This window comes from Humulus lupulus, chromosome 3 (assembly GCF_963169125.1).
Source record: "Humulus lupulus chromosome 3, drHumLupu1.1, whole genome shotgun sequence".
In the NCBI taxonomy this organism is placed as follows: Eukaryota; Viridiplantae; Streptophyta; class Magnoliopsida; order Rosales; family Cannabaceae; genus Humulus; species Humulus lupulus.
In genome coordinates this window covers 62,025,124-62,038,908 of record NC_084795.1, presented here as the reverse complement: position 1 = coordinate 62,038,908, position 13,785 = coordinate 62,025,124, and the positions used below count along the sequence as shown (strand labels likewise).

General features: G+C 37.5%; 1 protein-coding gene across 1 annotated transcript; it reads right to left on the bottom strand.

The window, feature by feature from the left end:
* Positions 1-4,111: 4,111 nt before the first annotated feature.
* On the bottom strand, positions 4,112-4,602 carry LOC133824232 (uncharacterized). Its single transcript, XM_062257099.1, has 2 exons — positions 4,399-4,602; positions 4,112-4,285 (listed from the first exon to the last, which is right to left on the bottom strand). The coding sequence occupies exons 1-2, from the start codon at positions 4,600-4,602 to the stop codon at positions 4,112-4,114; spliced, it is 378 nt and encodes a 125-aa protein (XP_062113083.1).
* Positions 4,603-13,785: the final 9,183 nt, after the last annotated feature.

Sequence of the window (13,785 nt, the reverse complement as noted above, 5' to 3'; positions counted from 1 at the left end):
ATTGAAAGGACACAAGAAAATTGCTATATCAAGCTCTGTGGTATGTTATGGTTGAATGGACTCTATATCGATGTGGGCATTCGCTACCTCTCCTGCGATGTGTTTTGCTCTAGGAAGCGCAGAATATCTTGCAAGGGATACACGAAGGCTTCTGCGGAAACCATGCTGGGGGGCAAAACTTGGTCCTAAAGATATTGAGATAGGGCTATTTTTGGCCTACGCTGAAAAAGGATTTAGCCTTATACATGCAGAAATGCAATAAGAGCCAACATTTCGCCACCATTGCTCAGGTAGCACCCATCGAGTTAACCATGATCTCATCCACTGGCCATTTGCAGCATGGGGAATCGATTTGATTGGTACTTTACCAACAGGTGAAGGAGGAGTTCGTTATGCAGTTGTTGCCCTCGACTACTTCACGAAGTTGGTCGAGCCCGAGCCTCTAGCAACCATAACCTCAAAGAGAGTCCTGGATTTTGTCGTAAAGAACATCATATGTTGCTTTGGCCTCCCAAAGAAGATCGTGTCTGATAACGGAACTCAGTTCGATAGCGATCTCTTCATAAACTTTTGTGAGAAACATGATATAACCAAGAGCTTCTCGTCAGTAGTGTACCCGCAAGATAATGGGCAGGTTGAGGCTGTAAGCGAAACCCTAAAGGCGAGCTTAAGAAAATAATTAGATGAAGCCAAGGGATAATGGCACGAGTAGCTCCCACAAGTACTTTGGGCCTATATAACCTCACATTGCACCTACACAGGGCACACTCCCTTCTCTCTGACTTTTGGAAGTGAGGTGATGCTCCCGATTGAGGCACTAGTGATGACACATAGACAGAAAACCTTTGTTCAATATCAAAACCACGAGCTACTTAGCGCACCCCTGGATCTAATTGAGGAAAAATGAGAAAAGTCACAATTACAACTCACCCAATATTAGCAGAGAATCACTCGTTACTTCAACTCGATGGTGAAAGGTCGCAGAATCAAACTCGATGATTTAGTACTTCGAAGGGTGTTTTGGCAAATAAAGATCCCAAGGATGGTGTAATTGGACAAAACTGGGAAGGGTCATACCAGATCTTGGAAATCCTACAAGAAGGGACATTTAAACTAGGTCGGTTAAATGGAGAGATAGTACATAATCCCCCCAACCAGATAACATAAGCATAAATAACAATTTCACAATTAACCACATGCGATATAAACACAATACCATGGTAAACATCCAATGCGTGTTGTAGTCAAACACATACATAGTCTCATATCCCACATTGTACTCACATACGATAATCAACTCACATCCATGTTGATCAGACATGAAATGTAATTTTCCATGCCTTGTGCAATACTCACACAAGGCATTCCCACGGGGCATCTCATTACCATGAATTATACTCACCCATGATAATACATGCTAGTGTTGTGCTCACACAAGCAGCAGTTACCTAGGATATGCCTATATTGTATCATTCAAGCATGTCAACTATCTAGTTGTCCTCGCACTATTCTCTCGATAACAACACTACCATAAAATAACCAGCCACAGAACATAAGTGCATAAAATAACAAACCACAACTAGGTTGTATGCTTAAACATACACCTTGTGCACAGATGTCCACTCTTCTTACCTCTTTTTTATGTGAATCGTCGTGTTCTCTCTAGAAAGCCTTGCTGAGATTCCTTGTTGAGGACAAAACCCTAGACACTCAACAATACAGCGACAACTCAGAAAATACTCAAACAAGAAAGCTACGGTTTCTAACATAGAAACTCTAATCTAGAAACCCTAATTCAAAACATACACCAATTTAGTTTCACTAAGTATGACACACCAAAAATAATTATTTCACCAATCAAATCATACCATTATCTTACATTCACATGTACAAACATATTCCATGTAACGCATGAATTCATACAAACACTTTTTACATAGAAAATTTACGAAAATACTCATATAATCAAAGCTACCCCTTTAATAACCAATTAAATTCACACAAGCACTTAATTCAAATAAAATAGACCCTAAGTTTAACTATCACTAATAACTCAGATTTAATTTAGAACTTCCAAATAAAATTAATTATTTACTATTATTTGCTTATTTACCCTTTATTCATAATAATTCAACAAATAACCAAAATTCACCATAATTACCAAATTCAGTTCCCAAAATGCTTCCTGATCATTTATAATCAGATTAGACATCTTTAAAAATTACAGTAAACGTACATTATAATTACCATAATTATTATACCAAATTTCCATTTAAAATTACATGAAAATACCAAGAAATTATCAAGTAATTATCCAACATCCTAACCATGTTTCTAAATTGATTCCAGATACTATAATAACATATTAACATCATAAGAACAGTTCCCAAACAGTAAATAATAATTTATACCATTTATTTTAATTTAAACTCATTTATGTTATAATTATAAACAATTAAATTTTAAAAATCATTATTATTTAGTAACTATGCTTAAAACACAGTTCCAAATCACTTTATAATCAGTATTTAGCATCACAAAAATGTAAACAAGGACTCAAGTATGTCCTAGGTAATTTTCATAATTAAGCAATGAGTTGAATAAAATAATTACAAATAAATACACAAACAATCAAAAACTCAAACCAACTGCCCAAAACTGTTTCCTAACACATAATAACCCATCAAAACTTATTTCAAGCATTTTACACTAGTCTAAGTATTTTACATAATTATTCATAGAAAAACACCAAATAATTCACAATAATTCAAGAAAATTTAAAAAAAATTCTGAAACTTCACCATTCATCCCTAAAATTCATATAGAATCCAAAACAGAAAAAAAAAATGAGAAAAAGACCTTCACACTTATCCAAATCGTGCTTCACTTCGCCAGAGTTGGCATCTTCTCCAGCACTGGCGACTCTAGGGCTAAGTTTTGCTGGCATCTGACTCTTCTTTTGCTTGGAAAATGACCCTCTTATGTCCAGCACCTCAAAACATTGATCCCCAACCCAAGAACTTTCCTATATCCCCTCAGAACGATGTCTTCTTCTCCAACTCTGGTGTGCTGCCAAAAATGGAGCAAAAAATACACTTTGCGTTCTAGGCATTTAAGCTCTGATTCTTTAAGTCAAAATTGATTGTTGGGGTCCCCTAAAACTTGTACACATGCCTCCATGAACCCATAATTAATCCAAACCCACTCAAATCCAAGGTCCACCCAAGAACCTTAACTTTAATGGTGAAAATGGTGATTTTTGAAAACAAAATTTCTAGCCCCTTTTGTCAAGTCAAAAACGTTCCTTAGATCATAGGAAAAATATTTCAAACACTCAAAACCACCCAAAAATTTCTTAGAGTTCTCAATCCCAAAAATTCCCTTTCTCTCTCTAGAAAATTCAAGAACACTCTCTTTCTTCAACGTGTGTGACTCTTTCTCTCTTCGCACGATTTAATCACCCTATAAAATGCCCATAAAACGTATTTAATCTAAAGAAAACCAACAACCCATTACTTTGTTGAGAAACTCACTCTTCAAAGCCTATTGCGAATGAATTCATTAATTTCTTTATTTTAAAATAAAATAAAGAAACAATGACCTTACCATAACTAAACCAAATTTCGAATTTACTTAGTTAATTTAAATTGTAAATCACGTTCTAATGTCCTCTAAAAACCCCTCAATCAAATACAAACATAGGGACATTATGATCATTTAACAATTACATGCACTTACCATTATTTAATCTATTTAAATAATAATGTAATAAACCATATAATATAATAAAAATAAATCAATTATATTATTATTATTATTATTATTATTATTATGCTCATAATAATAATAATAATAACAACAACATAAATAAATATTTAAATTTACCCACATAATTAATTATTTATTAGGCATTATGCACATGCTGGGATTTTATTTCGATAACTATTAAAATTCAACATAAGAATCATAATTTCTTAATGTCGTAGGAATCCCATTCATAAACAAACTTACAAAATAATAATAAAAAAAACAAGAATACCCTCAGCGGTAAAATTACGAAACTACCATTCTGAAAAACAGATATTACAGTTATCCCCCCGTAACCGAAATTTCACTCAAACAATTCAGGATACTGCCATTGCAAATCTGACTCAAGCTCCCAAGTTGCTTCCTCAACAGCATTGTTCCTCCACAACACCTTCACCAAGGAAATAATCTTATTCCTTAGAACCTTATCCTTTCGATCAAGAATCTTCACCAGACTCTCATCGAAAGATAAATCCTCCTGCAACCCTATTTCTCATAACTTAGAACATGCAATGGATGTGACACATATTATCGAAGTTGTGACACATGAAACACATTGTGCACCTCGAACAAGGATGGTGGTAAATCTACCTTGTAAGCCACACTGCCTACTCTGTCCAATATCTCAAAAGGACCAACATATCTTGGACTTAATTTCCCTTTCTTACCATGCCTCTTCACAGAGATTCCTTTCTGTGGTATCACACAAAGATATACATGGTCACTTACTTCAAACTTAACATGTCTACATTTTAGGTTTGCATAAGATTTTAGTCTTCTCTGAGATGTGATCATTCTATCATTGATCGTTTGAATAGCCTCATTGGTATGCTGAACAGTATCTGGCCCAAGAAGCTTGCTTTCTCCTAGCTAATCCCAATGAAGTGGGGATCTGCACTTTCATCCATACTGTAGCGTATTGGAGTTTTACATAGCTAGATAATAGAAGTAATAGTAGTAGTAGTTGTAGAGTTTAAGTTTTCGTGGATATTGGTCAAAGCCGAGATTTAGTTAGAAACTCGTAGAAATAGTTATGAATTTTATAAGTTTATCCTATGGTTTAGAAATATTAATTTTATCAGAAGGTTTGATTAATGAATATAGTTCTAAGAATATTATTTAATATAACATAAGGTTTAGATAGATTAAATAAGAGCGTTGTCACAAGCATGTTTATTAAGAATTTAAGTATTTTTTTATGAATAGTTTAATTAAATGAAAGATCTAGAAGCTCTAGAACCTTCCATTATCTGTTAGGATCATGTTTTACTCAGTCAAGGTAGTTTTAATCAATTTCAAATTATCCTGAATTGTGCAAAAATGTGTTTGAAATATCAGCGTATGCCAATATATCACAGCTATAAGGGTCGATATATCGCCTATAATTGATACAGAAAACACATCGACTTCGCACGAACGAAACTACGGACCCTCGGGATCATGGTAGGGGCGATATATTGCCTACCCTAGGCGATATATCGGCTCCAGTGGCCATATTTGAGTTGTTCGTAAAATTCTAAACTAGAAACAGCCCTCAACAACCTTGACTAGTTCCTTAACATTTTTTACCGAGTTCTGGGCATCTGTTGAACAGATAATTCAAATTTATTCATTTTTAATCATTTATTTATTCATTTTAAAGGAGTTAGTTTCACTCCTTGAACTCTATAAATAGGACCCTTCACTCAGCCATTCTATTCATCATTCAAGCACAGTTCAGAGCCTCCAAGCTGCTAAGTGCGTTCTAGATAGAAACACTAGGGTTTTGGGGTTGAAGCTTTCAAATTTAAAGTTTTTATAAACACTTGAGAAGTAAGTTTTTGTGTGATTTTTGGTGTTCAAGGTATAGATCGAGGTTCTAAGCTATCTAAGGTATTCATTCAAATCATATCTTGTGATAGTGACTTTTGGTTAGGTGTTCAATTTCTTTGAAACATAAAGTTTCCGGTAAGTTTCTATCCCAATGGTTTAGATCTTCTCTTCATCTTATTTTCTTTAGGAAACTTATGGTTTCTTTATGTTTGGTTTTAGGAGTTTCAATCCTGTTCTTGTCTCCAATATTCCAGTTTTTGGTAAGGAAAATTATATATGACTTAGTTTATGTAGTTTATGATATAGTTTATGTTTGTATGACCTAACATTTCAGGTACAATAAAGGTGTAAGTGTGTCTGGACCTAAGGTGTCCAATGATGTATGACAGACTATGTCCGGTAGGCTCGGTTGCCAAAACTTTATGACGGACCTAAGTGATGTCCGGTGTAGGACAGACTTTTGTCCGGGGCTTAATTGCCACCCCCTTGTATAAGCACTTATCTTTTTATTATATCTGACTTGTTATTATGATCTATAGTTATGATTATGATTTATGACCTATAGATATGATTATGACTTATGACCTGTGACCTAAGATTTATCATCTATGACTTATGACCTATGACTTATGACTTAGAGTATGATTTATGATTTATGACTTAGACTATGATGTAGAATTATGACTTAAGCTATGATATGACCTAGAATTTTGTGTTTGAATGACTCTTGTGAATTTATGTTATGTTTGATTATATGACTAACTTTTGTTTGTATTTTCCTTACTTGGTTTGAAGCACACTCCTTATGATGTTGTTATTTTAGGCAATTAAGGATAGAAAGGCCGATGGCGGGTGCGGACCTAAGAGCTTCGTGATGTACTCGTGGGGACCATATAGTCGAGGAAGATCAAGCGGGCCTATTTTTTTTTTTATCAAAGAATGTTTTCTTTTAAAGTTTTATTTAAATGTTGCTCATTTTTATGTTAAAGACAATTATTTTATTTTTGTAAAACCATGGATCCATGTATTTATTTTCAAGTTTTTAATCAATAAAGGAGCAATATTTATCTATGAGAAAATATGGGGTGTTGCAGGTGGTATCAGAGCCCACGGCTATATTGGGCCTAAACATTCCCACGAAATACACACGATAGCTACAAAGGACCTACTCGTTACCAAGTAAGTATACACATTGTTTTCAAATATGTTTGTAATGTCTTTCTTGTGTTATTTTTTCAGAAATTAGCCCAATGGACTCAAGTGTGGTTAGAAAGGTTAAATCTATAAGAAGAATACCAGACCCTGAGTATGATAATGGATCCAGTGTGGAGGATTAGACGCATATAAGAACACATCGTTAAATTTTATTTTATGATGTTTTTGAAATTTTCACTTGTTCATAATTTTTTTTAATACATGTTATTTGCTTTTATTATTATTTTATTGTTTAGTAAGTGTTAAGAATTTTTGGATTCAATTAAAAGTGTAAAGTTTAAATTCATCTCTTATGGGTTAGCCCATTTGTGAAGGCCCATTTGCTTTGCATTATTATATTGGGTCCAATTTAAACGAATAACAATTAATAAAGCAAGGGTTCAAATTCATGTCTTTTGGGTCCAAGTGGAAGTTAGGGGGCCTTAGTAGTGAGTACGATATATTGAACTTAGCCCTCCTCCATGGAAGATTCAATTGTTAAGGCCCATTTACCCAAGTTAGACTTAATTGTAATAGGGTAGTTTTAAATAGATAGATGGACCTAATAGATAGTAGTACAATAGGCTAAGTTGTAACCTCTACTTGTTTTGTTTGTCTTAGTTTTTTCAAATTTTCTCTTTTGGGGATACAAAAAAGACACATGGAGCAGGAACCAAGAAGATCTGAAAGACTAAATGGCCAAGGTAGAGGCCAAGGCAGAGGCTGAGGAAGAGGAAGGGGGCGAGGAAGAGGAGTAGCTACCACCTCCACATATGAAGAAATTCCAGTAGCCCCAGGAGTGCTAGAGGAACCTAATGTAGTGGAGGAGCCAACAGCTGATGTTGCTCGAATAAATTTGGAAAGAGAAAATGACCGTCTTAGGGCAGAGCTAAGGAGAAGGGAAGAAGAATTCCAAATAAATTCAGGGCAACAATAACAAGTGGCGCAGCAAGTCATTCCTCTAGCACAATTACTATAGTTGGCAGAACCTCCCTACGAGGCAGTGTATGAATTCTTTCAAAAGCAGCAACCACTGAACTTCGATGGCAGGTCTGACCCAATGAAAGTAGAAGAATGGCTTTGATCGGTGGAGTCCATATTAGAACACATGCGATTGAGAAACGAAGATCGAGTCTCTTGCGCTTCAAGCTTGCTAAAGAAAGACGCCCGCATCTGGTGGGATAAAGTAAAGCAGACTAGAGATGTGAATGTTATGACATGGGAAGAGTTTACTCAAGTGTTCAACAAGAAGTATTACAGTCCTGTGATTCTAGCCACAAGTGTGGATGAATTCATCGCGCTTACTTGAGGGAATTCAACTGTGACGGAGTATGCTAGGAAGTTTGAGAGGCTGGCTAAGTTCGCGGCGAACATGGTACCCACCAAGATGCTAACAATTCAAAGATTCTTGAAGGGACTGAAACCTATGATAGCTCGTGACGTGAAGTTGATTCGGGGGATATCCACTTATGCAAAAACATTAGAGGTAGCCTTGGAAGTTGAGCAAGCTGAAGAAAGAATCTGGAAGGAAGGTGCGGCCAGAAGGGACGCCAAAAGGAATAACTATGACCAAAATGACCACAAACGAAAATATGACGGTAGTCAAAATCAAAAGGCCGACAATAAGAATAAGACTGCATCAGAAAGTAACGGGAATAAGAAGCCCTATGTGGAATATCCTCAGTGCCCTATCTGCAAGAGGAAGCATTCATGGGAATGATGATATAAGACGAGGGGTTGTTTCAATTGTGGAGATGAAGGACACATTAAAAAGGATTGCCCAAAGTTGAAGGATCAAAAGAAAGATGACAAGCTTGTGCCAACCAGAGTTTTTGCTCTTACTAGAGGTGAAGCAGAAACTAGTAATACAATGATAACAGGTCAAGTCACTATCTCTAGTAAACTATACAATGTATTATTCGATTCATAAGCTACGCATTCTTTTGTCTCTATGAATATGATTGATAGCTTAGACAAACCATGCGAACTTTTTAGAGATAAGTTTGTCATGGAGTTACCCTCGGGGGAAGGAATGCTATCTAGTAGAGGGGTGGATAGTGTTGTAGTTAGAATCGAAGGAAGAGAATTACCAGTAGATTTGATCGGGTTAGACCTTAAAGATTATGATGTAATTTTAGGCATGGACTGGTTAGCCAAATATGGGGCAACGATAGACTATAAGGTTAAGCCAGTCAACTTTCAAACAGAAGGCGGAGAGCAGTTCACCTTCAAATGAGAAGTTTCCCAAACTTGCATACCGATAGTCTCAGCTCTCAAAGCTCAACAGTTAATCAACAGTGGTTGCAAACATTTCTAGCCTGTGTGGTGGACAAAACACGAGAGACGCATCTCGAACCAAAGGATGTAGCTATTGTATGTGAATTTCCCGAGGTGTTTCTAAAAGATCTACTGGGATTACCTCCGAATAGGGAAATTGAGTTTGAAATAAAATTGGCACCAGAGACGGCACCAATCTCGAAAGCTCCCTATAGAATGGCACCTACCGAGTTAAAGGAGTTAAAGATCCAACTGCAGGAGCTTTTAGACAAGGGGTTTCATCCGACCGAGTTATTCACCTTGGGGAGCACCAGTGCTTTTTGTAAAAAAGAAGGACGGGAGTTTGAGGATGTGCATCGACTACCGAGAATTAAATAAAGTGACGATCAAGAACAAAAACCCTTTGCCTCGAATAGACGATCTTTTTGATCAACTACAAGGATCTACAGTATTCTCAAAGATAGATTTACGGTCAGGGTGTCATCAGCTAAGAGTACGAGAAGAAGATATTCCAAAGATAGCTTTTCGGACTAGATATGGACATTACAAATTTCTAGTAATGTCTTTTGGATTAACGAATGCACCAGCAGCGTTCATGGATCTTATGAACAGAGTATTTAAGGACTACCTGGATAAGTTCATTGTGGTGTTTATAGATGACATATTAATCTACTCAAAGACGAAAGCCGAGCATCAAGAGCACCTGTGACTGATGCTGGGACGACTCAAAAGTCATCAATTATACGCTAAGTTTAAGAAATGTGAATTTTGGTTAGAGAAGGTGGCATTTCTAGGAAACATTGTGTCTAAAAATGGCGTGAAATTAGATCCAACCAAGATCAAAGCTGTGAAGGACTGGCCCAAACCCAAGAGTGCCACGGAGGTGGGAAGTTTTCTGGGATTGGCAGGATACTATAGACGATTTGTTGAAGGGTTCTCCAGAATAGCTACACCCTTAAAAAATTTGACACGGAAGCAACAAAAATTTTTATGGACGGAGAAATGCGAAGAAAGCTTCCAAATGTTAAAGGACAATGTAATGACCCAAATTCACTAATTAGGCTTAAGGGCCTTGATTAGTGTGCCTGGAGGGCATAATGGAGATTATGTGTGATTTTAATGATTAAGATGCATGATTATGATTTAAAGCATGTTATATGACTATGTGTATTATGTTATGTGATAATTATGCTATGTGATTTGTACCACGTGGGTGTGGTGATATCAATGTGATGCACGTGCCGAGACGGTCCTAGAAAGCTAGATAATGGTAACTGGTGATTTGGTAACTTGTGTAACTGTTAGTAACCATAGAGAGTAACAGGTTTTATTGGAAAAGTGGTAGAATTGTACTGTTAGTAAAAGGACAAGTGTGCCCTTGAGGTTTAGTTAGAAAGGGATATTTATGGAGGGATTAAGTGGTCTTTTGGCAGTGAATAGGTGATTTTCAGCTGAAGGGAAATACAATTACGTATAACACTTTGGGAAATTAGTTAATGTTGAATTTTGGAGACCTAGAAATAGAGCAAAAGAAAGATAGAAGAGGGCAGCTGAATTTGGCTCTTGGAAGGAGAATCAAGGGGGTTTGAAGTTAGTAATCAAGCCTAGGCCAAGAATACTCAGAGGTAAGGATTTATCTATGATTTGTCTAAGTTTCAAGTCTGGTTTTAGAGGATAAGCATGAATTGAAAGAAGTTGGTGGCTGGTTTTGTATGAATTCAGAGTTGGAATAATCAAAAGAGAAGGTGGTTTGAAGCTGGAGGTTGAACTCTCCATTCAAGGTAAGGATTATGTGTAATTGTAAAGCTTATTTCTGTTATGGATTAGGGAATTTGAAGTGTGGTTTGGGTTTGGGTTTAAGTTTTTTTAACTTTCTGGTCTTAGTTACTAAGGCATGGAACTCAAGAGTGAATTTTGGGAATGATTGTGTAATTGAGCTAGGGTATGACGTTTCTAGGTTGTTGTGAGGTCTATTAGGGGTTTTGGGTTAGTTTTGGGGCTTAGGTATGAGTTTGGAATGATTTGGAATGGTTTGGGTTCGGGAAAAACGTAAGAGAAAACCCAGAATTTTGGGCTCGCGAAGGAGCGCCGCGGCACTGTTCTTGCGCGCCGCGGCGCAAGGCTGTTTCTGGGCAGAGTGTGTTTTCTGACTTGTTGGGCGCCGCGGCGCTAGGCCAATTTTAGGACATGGGATTTTGCAATTTTGAGCCTTTGCTCCGGGGGTTCGAGGAATGCCTTCGGTGCATTGTTTTAGGGATTTGGGGGTTCCGAGAGTGTGGGATTGGTTCCGGAAAGTAGTTTTGGATTGGTTAATGACAAAGGATGTTTCATTTATATTGTGATTAGGTCTTTGGAGAGGCTCGGGGTAGTGGACCGTGCTCGCGGCTTCGTGGAATCAGAAATTAGTGTATTGAAAGGTAAGAAAACTGCACCCGGTTGTATGGTTGTGATGGGACTAAGTGCTCCCGAAGGTTATATCGCGTCAACGTTGGTATTACGCCATGGGACATGTCATAACGGTCTAAGAGTGCCGTACATGAATTTAGCGCATAGGGCGCAGATTGACCACTGGGAGCCAAGAACAAAGGGATAGCAGAGGGAGCAGCCTGAGGGTGCTAGCCCTGGTTATCGTTTGTGAATTGTGTATATTGTGAACTGAAATGCCTAGTATATGGAATACTTGATCGTACTGACTGATGATATATCTGAGTTTATGTGACGCTATGTGAGATGTTGATTTGTTTGTTAGTTGTTCATGCTCTGCTGTTGTTATGTTTTCTTGCTGGGCCTTGGCTCACAGGTGCTACATGGTGTAGGTAAAGGCAAGGGCAAGCTGGACCAAGCCTGAGGTGGAGAGCTCCGAGGTGGAATGTACATAGCCAGCGGTTCGACCGTCACGGTCGAGGGGAGGACCAGGACAGGGATCACCTAACTACTTGTTTTGCCTTAGCATGGCCGGTTGTTGTAAATAAACCTTGAGTCTTTTGTAAACGGTCTTTAAACATAGTATTTTTGGGATCCCATGTAACAGATGACACTTTTTAATGAAAATGTGGCTTTTGAGACCAAAACGCTTTTAACCCTAGTTCCCTTATAGTTTTAATGACACGATTTTATTTAAATGACTTGATTAGCAAGTCTGGCACTTTATAAACACACATTGTAACGGTCTTGGCTAACCAAGGCGTTACAACAATCTCATATCAGCCCCAGTTCTATGCGTCCCAAACGATAAGGGCAATTTTGTAGTGTATTGCGATGCGTCGAAGCAGGGACTTGGATGCATTTTGATGCAAGACGAAAGAATGGTCGCCTATGCCTCAAGACATCTAAAGGAGTATGAGCAGCAGTACCCGACCCATGACATAGAATTGGCAGCGGTGGTTTTCACTTTAAAGATTTGGAGGCACTATCTGTACGTAGAAAATGTAAAATCTATACAGACCACAAAAGTCTAAAGTACTTCTTTACGCAGAAGGAGCTCAATATGAGGCAACGGAGGTGGCTATAGTTAGCAAAGGACTATGATTTTGAGATCTTGTATCATCCGAGAAAGGCTAATGTCGTGGTAGACGCACTTAGTAGGCGGAGTTACGGAAGCTTATCAATACTTAAGGGGATAGCTCAACACTTACAAGATGATATTAAGAGGTCCAGAATTGAGCTAATAACTGGACAACTAGCTAACCTCACAATCAAGTCAACACTAATGGAGGAAATAAAGGAGAAACAACAAGAGGATGAGTTTCTTCTTAAGATTAAGGCGGCACTACAGAGCTCAAAAAATGTTGATTTCTCCTTGACTAAAGAAGGCATGTTACAATATAGAAACCGAGTATGTGTGCCCTAAAGTGGTAAATTATGAGAAAGTATTATGAAGGAAGCGCACACTACTCCATATAAACTTCACCCGGGATCGACCAAGATGTATAGTGATGTCAAGACAGTGTACTGGTGGTCGGGGATGAAGAAAGACATAGCAAAATTTGTAACAAAATGCCTTACATGTCAACAAGTTAAGGCCAAACATCAGAGACCCACTGGAACTTTGCAACAATTAGAGATTCCCAAATGGAAATGGGAAGATATAGCGATGGACTTCATGATAAGATTACCAAGGACCACTAAGCAGCATGACTCTATTTGGGTGATAGTAGATAGACTCACAAAATCTGCTCACTTCTTCCAGTAAGAACAATTTATAACGTTGAGCAGTACGCAGAACTTTACGTGGCGGAGATAGTGAGACTACATGGAGTTCCAAAGATGATAGTCTTTGATAGAGGATTGGTTTTCACATCAAAGTTCTAGGAAGGTCTACAACGTGCAATGGGCACTAAGTTAAAACTAAGTACGACATTCCACCCTCAAACCGATGGTCAGTTAGAACGCATCATACAAATATTAGAAGATATGCTGAGGGCATGTGCGTTAGACTTTTCAAGATCATGGGGAAAGTATCTTCCATTGATAGAATTCTCTTACAACAATAGTTATCAGGAAACGATAGGCATGGCACCTTATGAGATGCTATATGGACGGAAATGGTGATCACCACTTCTGTAATGCCCCAAAATCCCTAATAAGGTTTAGGACCTTGATTAGGAGGTCGGGAGGGCCATAATTGATTTATTATATTATTAAATGATTATATGCATGTTTATGTGAATTATATTATTATATGATGAAATGCAT

What these genes read in the sequence shown, in the direction of transcription:
- LOC133824232 (XM_062257099.1), bottom strand. Translation starts at nt 4,602, where the DNA reads ATGATCACATCTCAGAGAAGACTAAAATCTTATGCAAACCTAAAATGT. An exon ending in TAGGCAGTGTGGCTTACAAG is followed by an intron (nt 4,286 to 4,398) that starts GTAGATTTACCA and finishes ATAGGGTTGCAG; the next exon opens with GAGGATTTATCTTTCGATGA.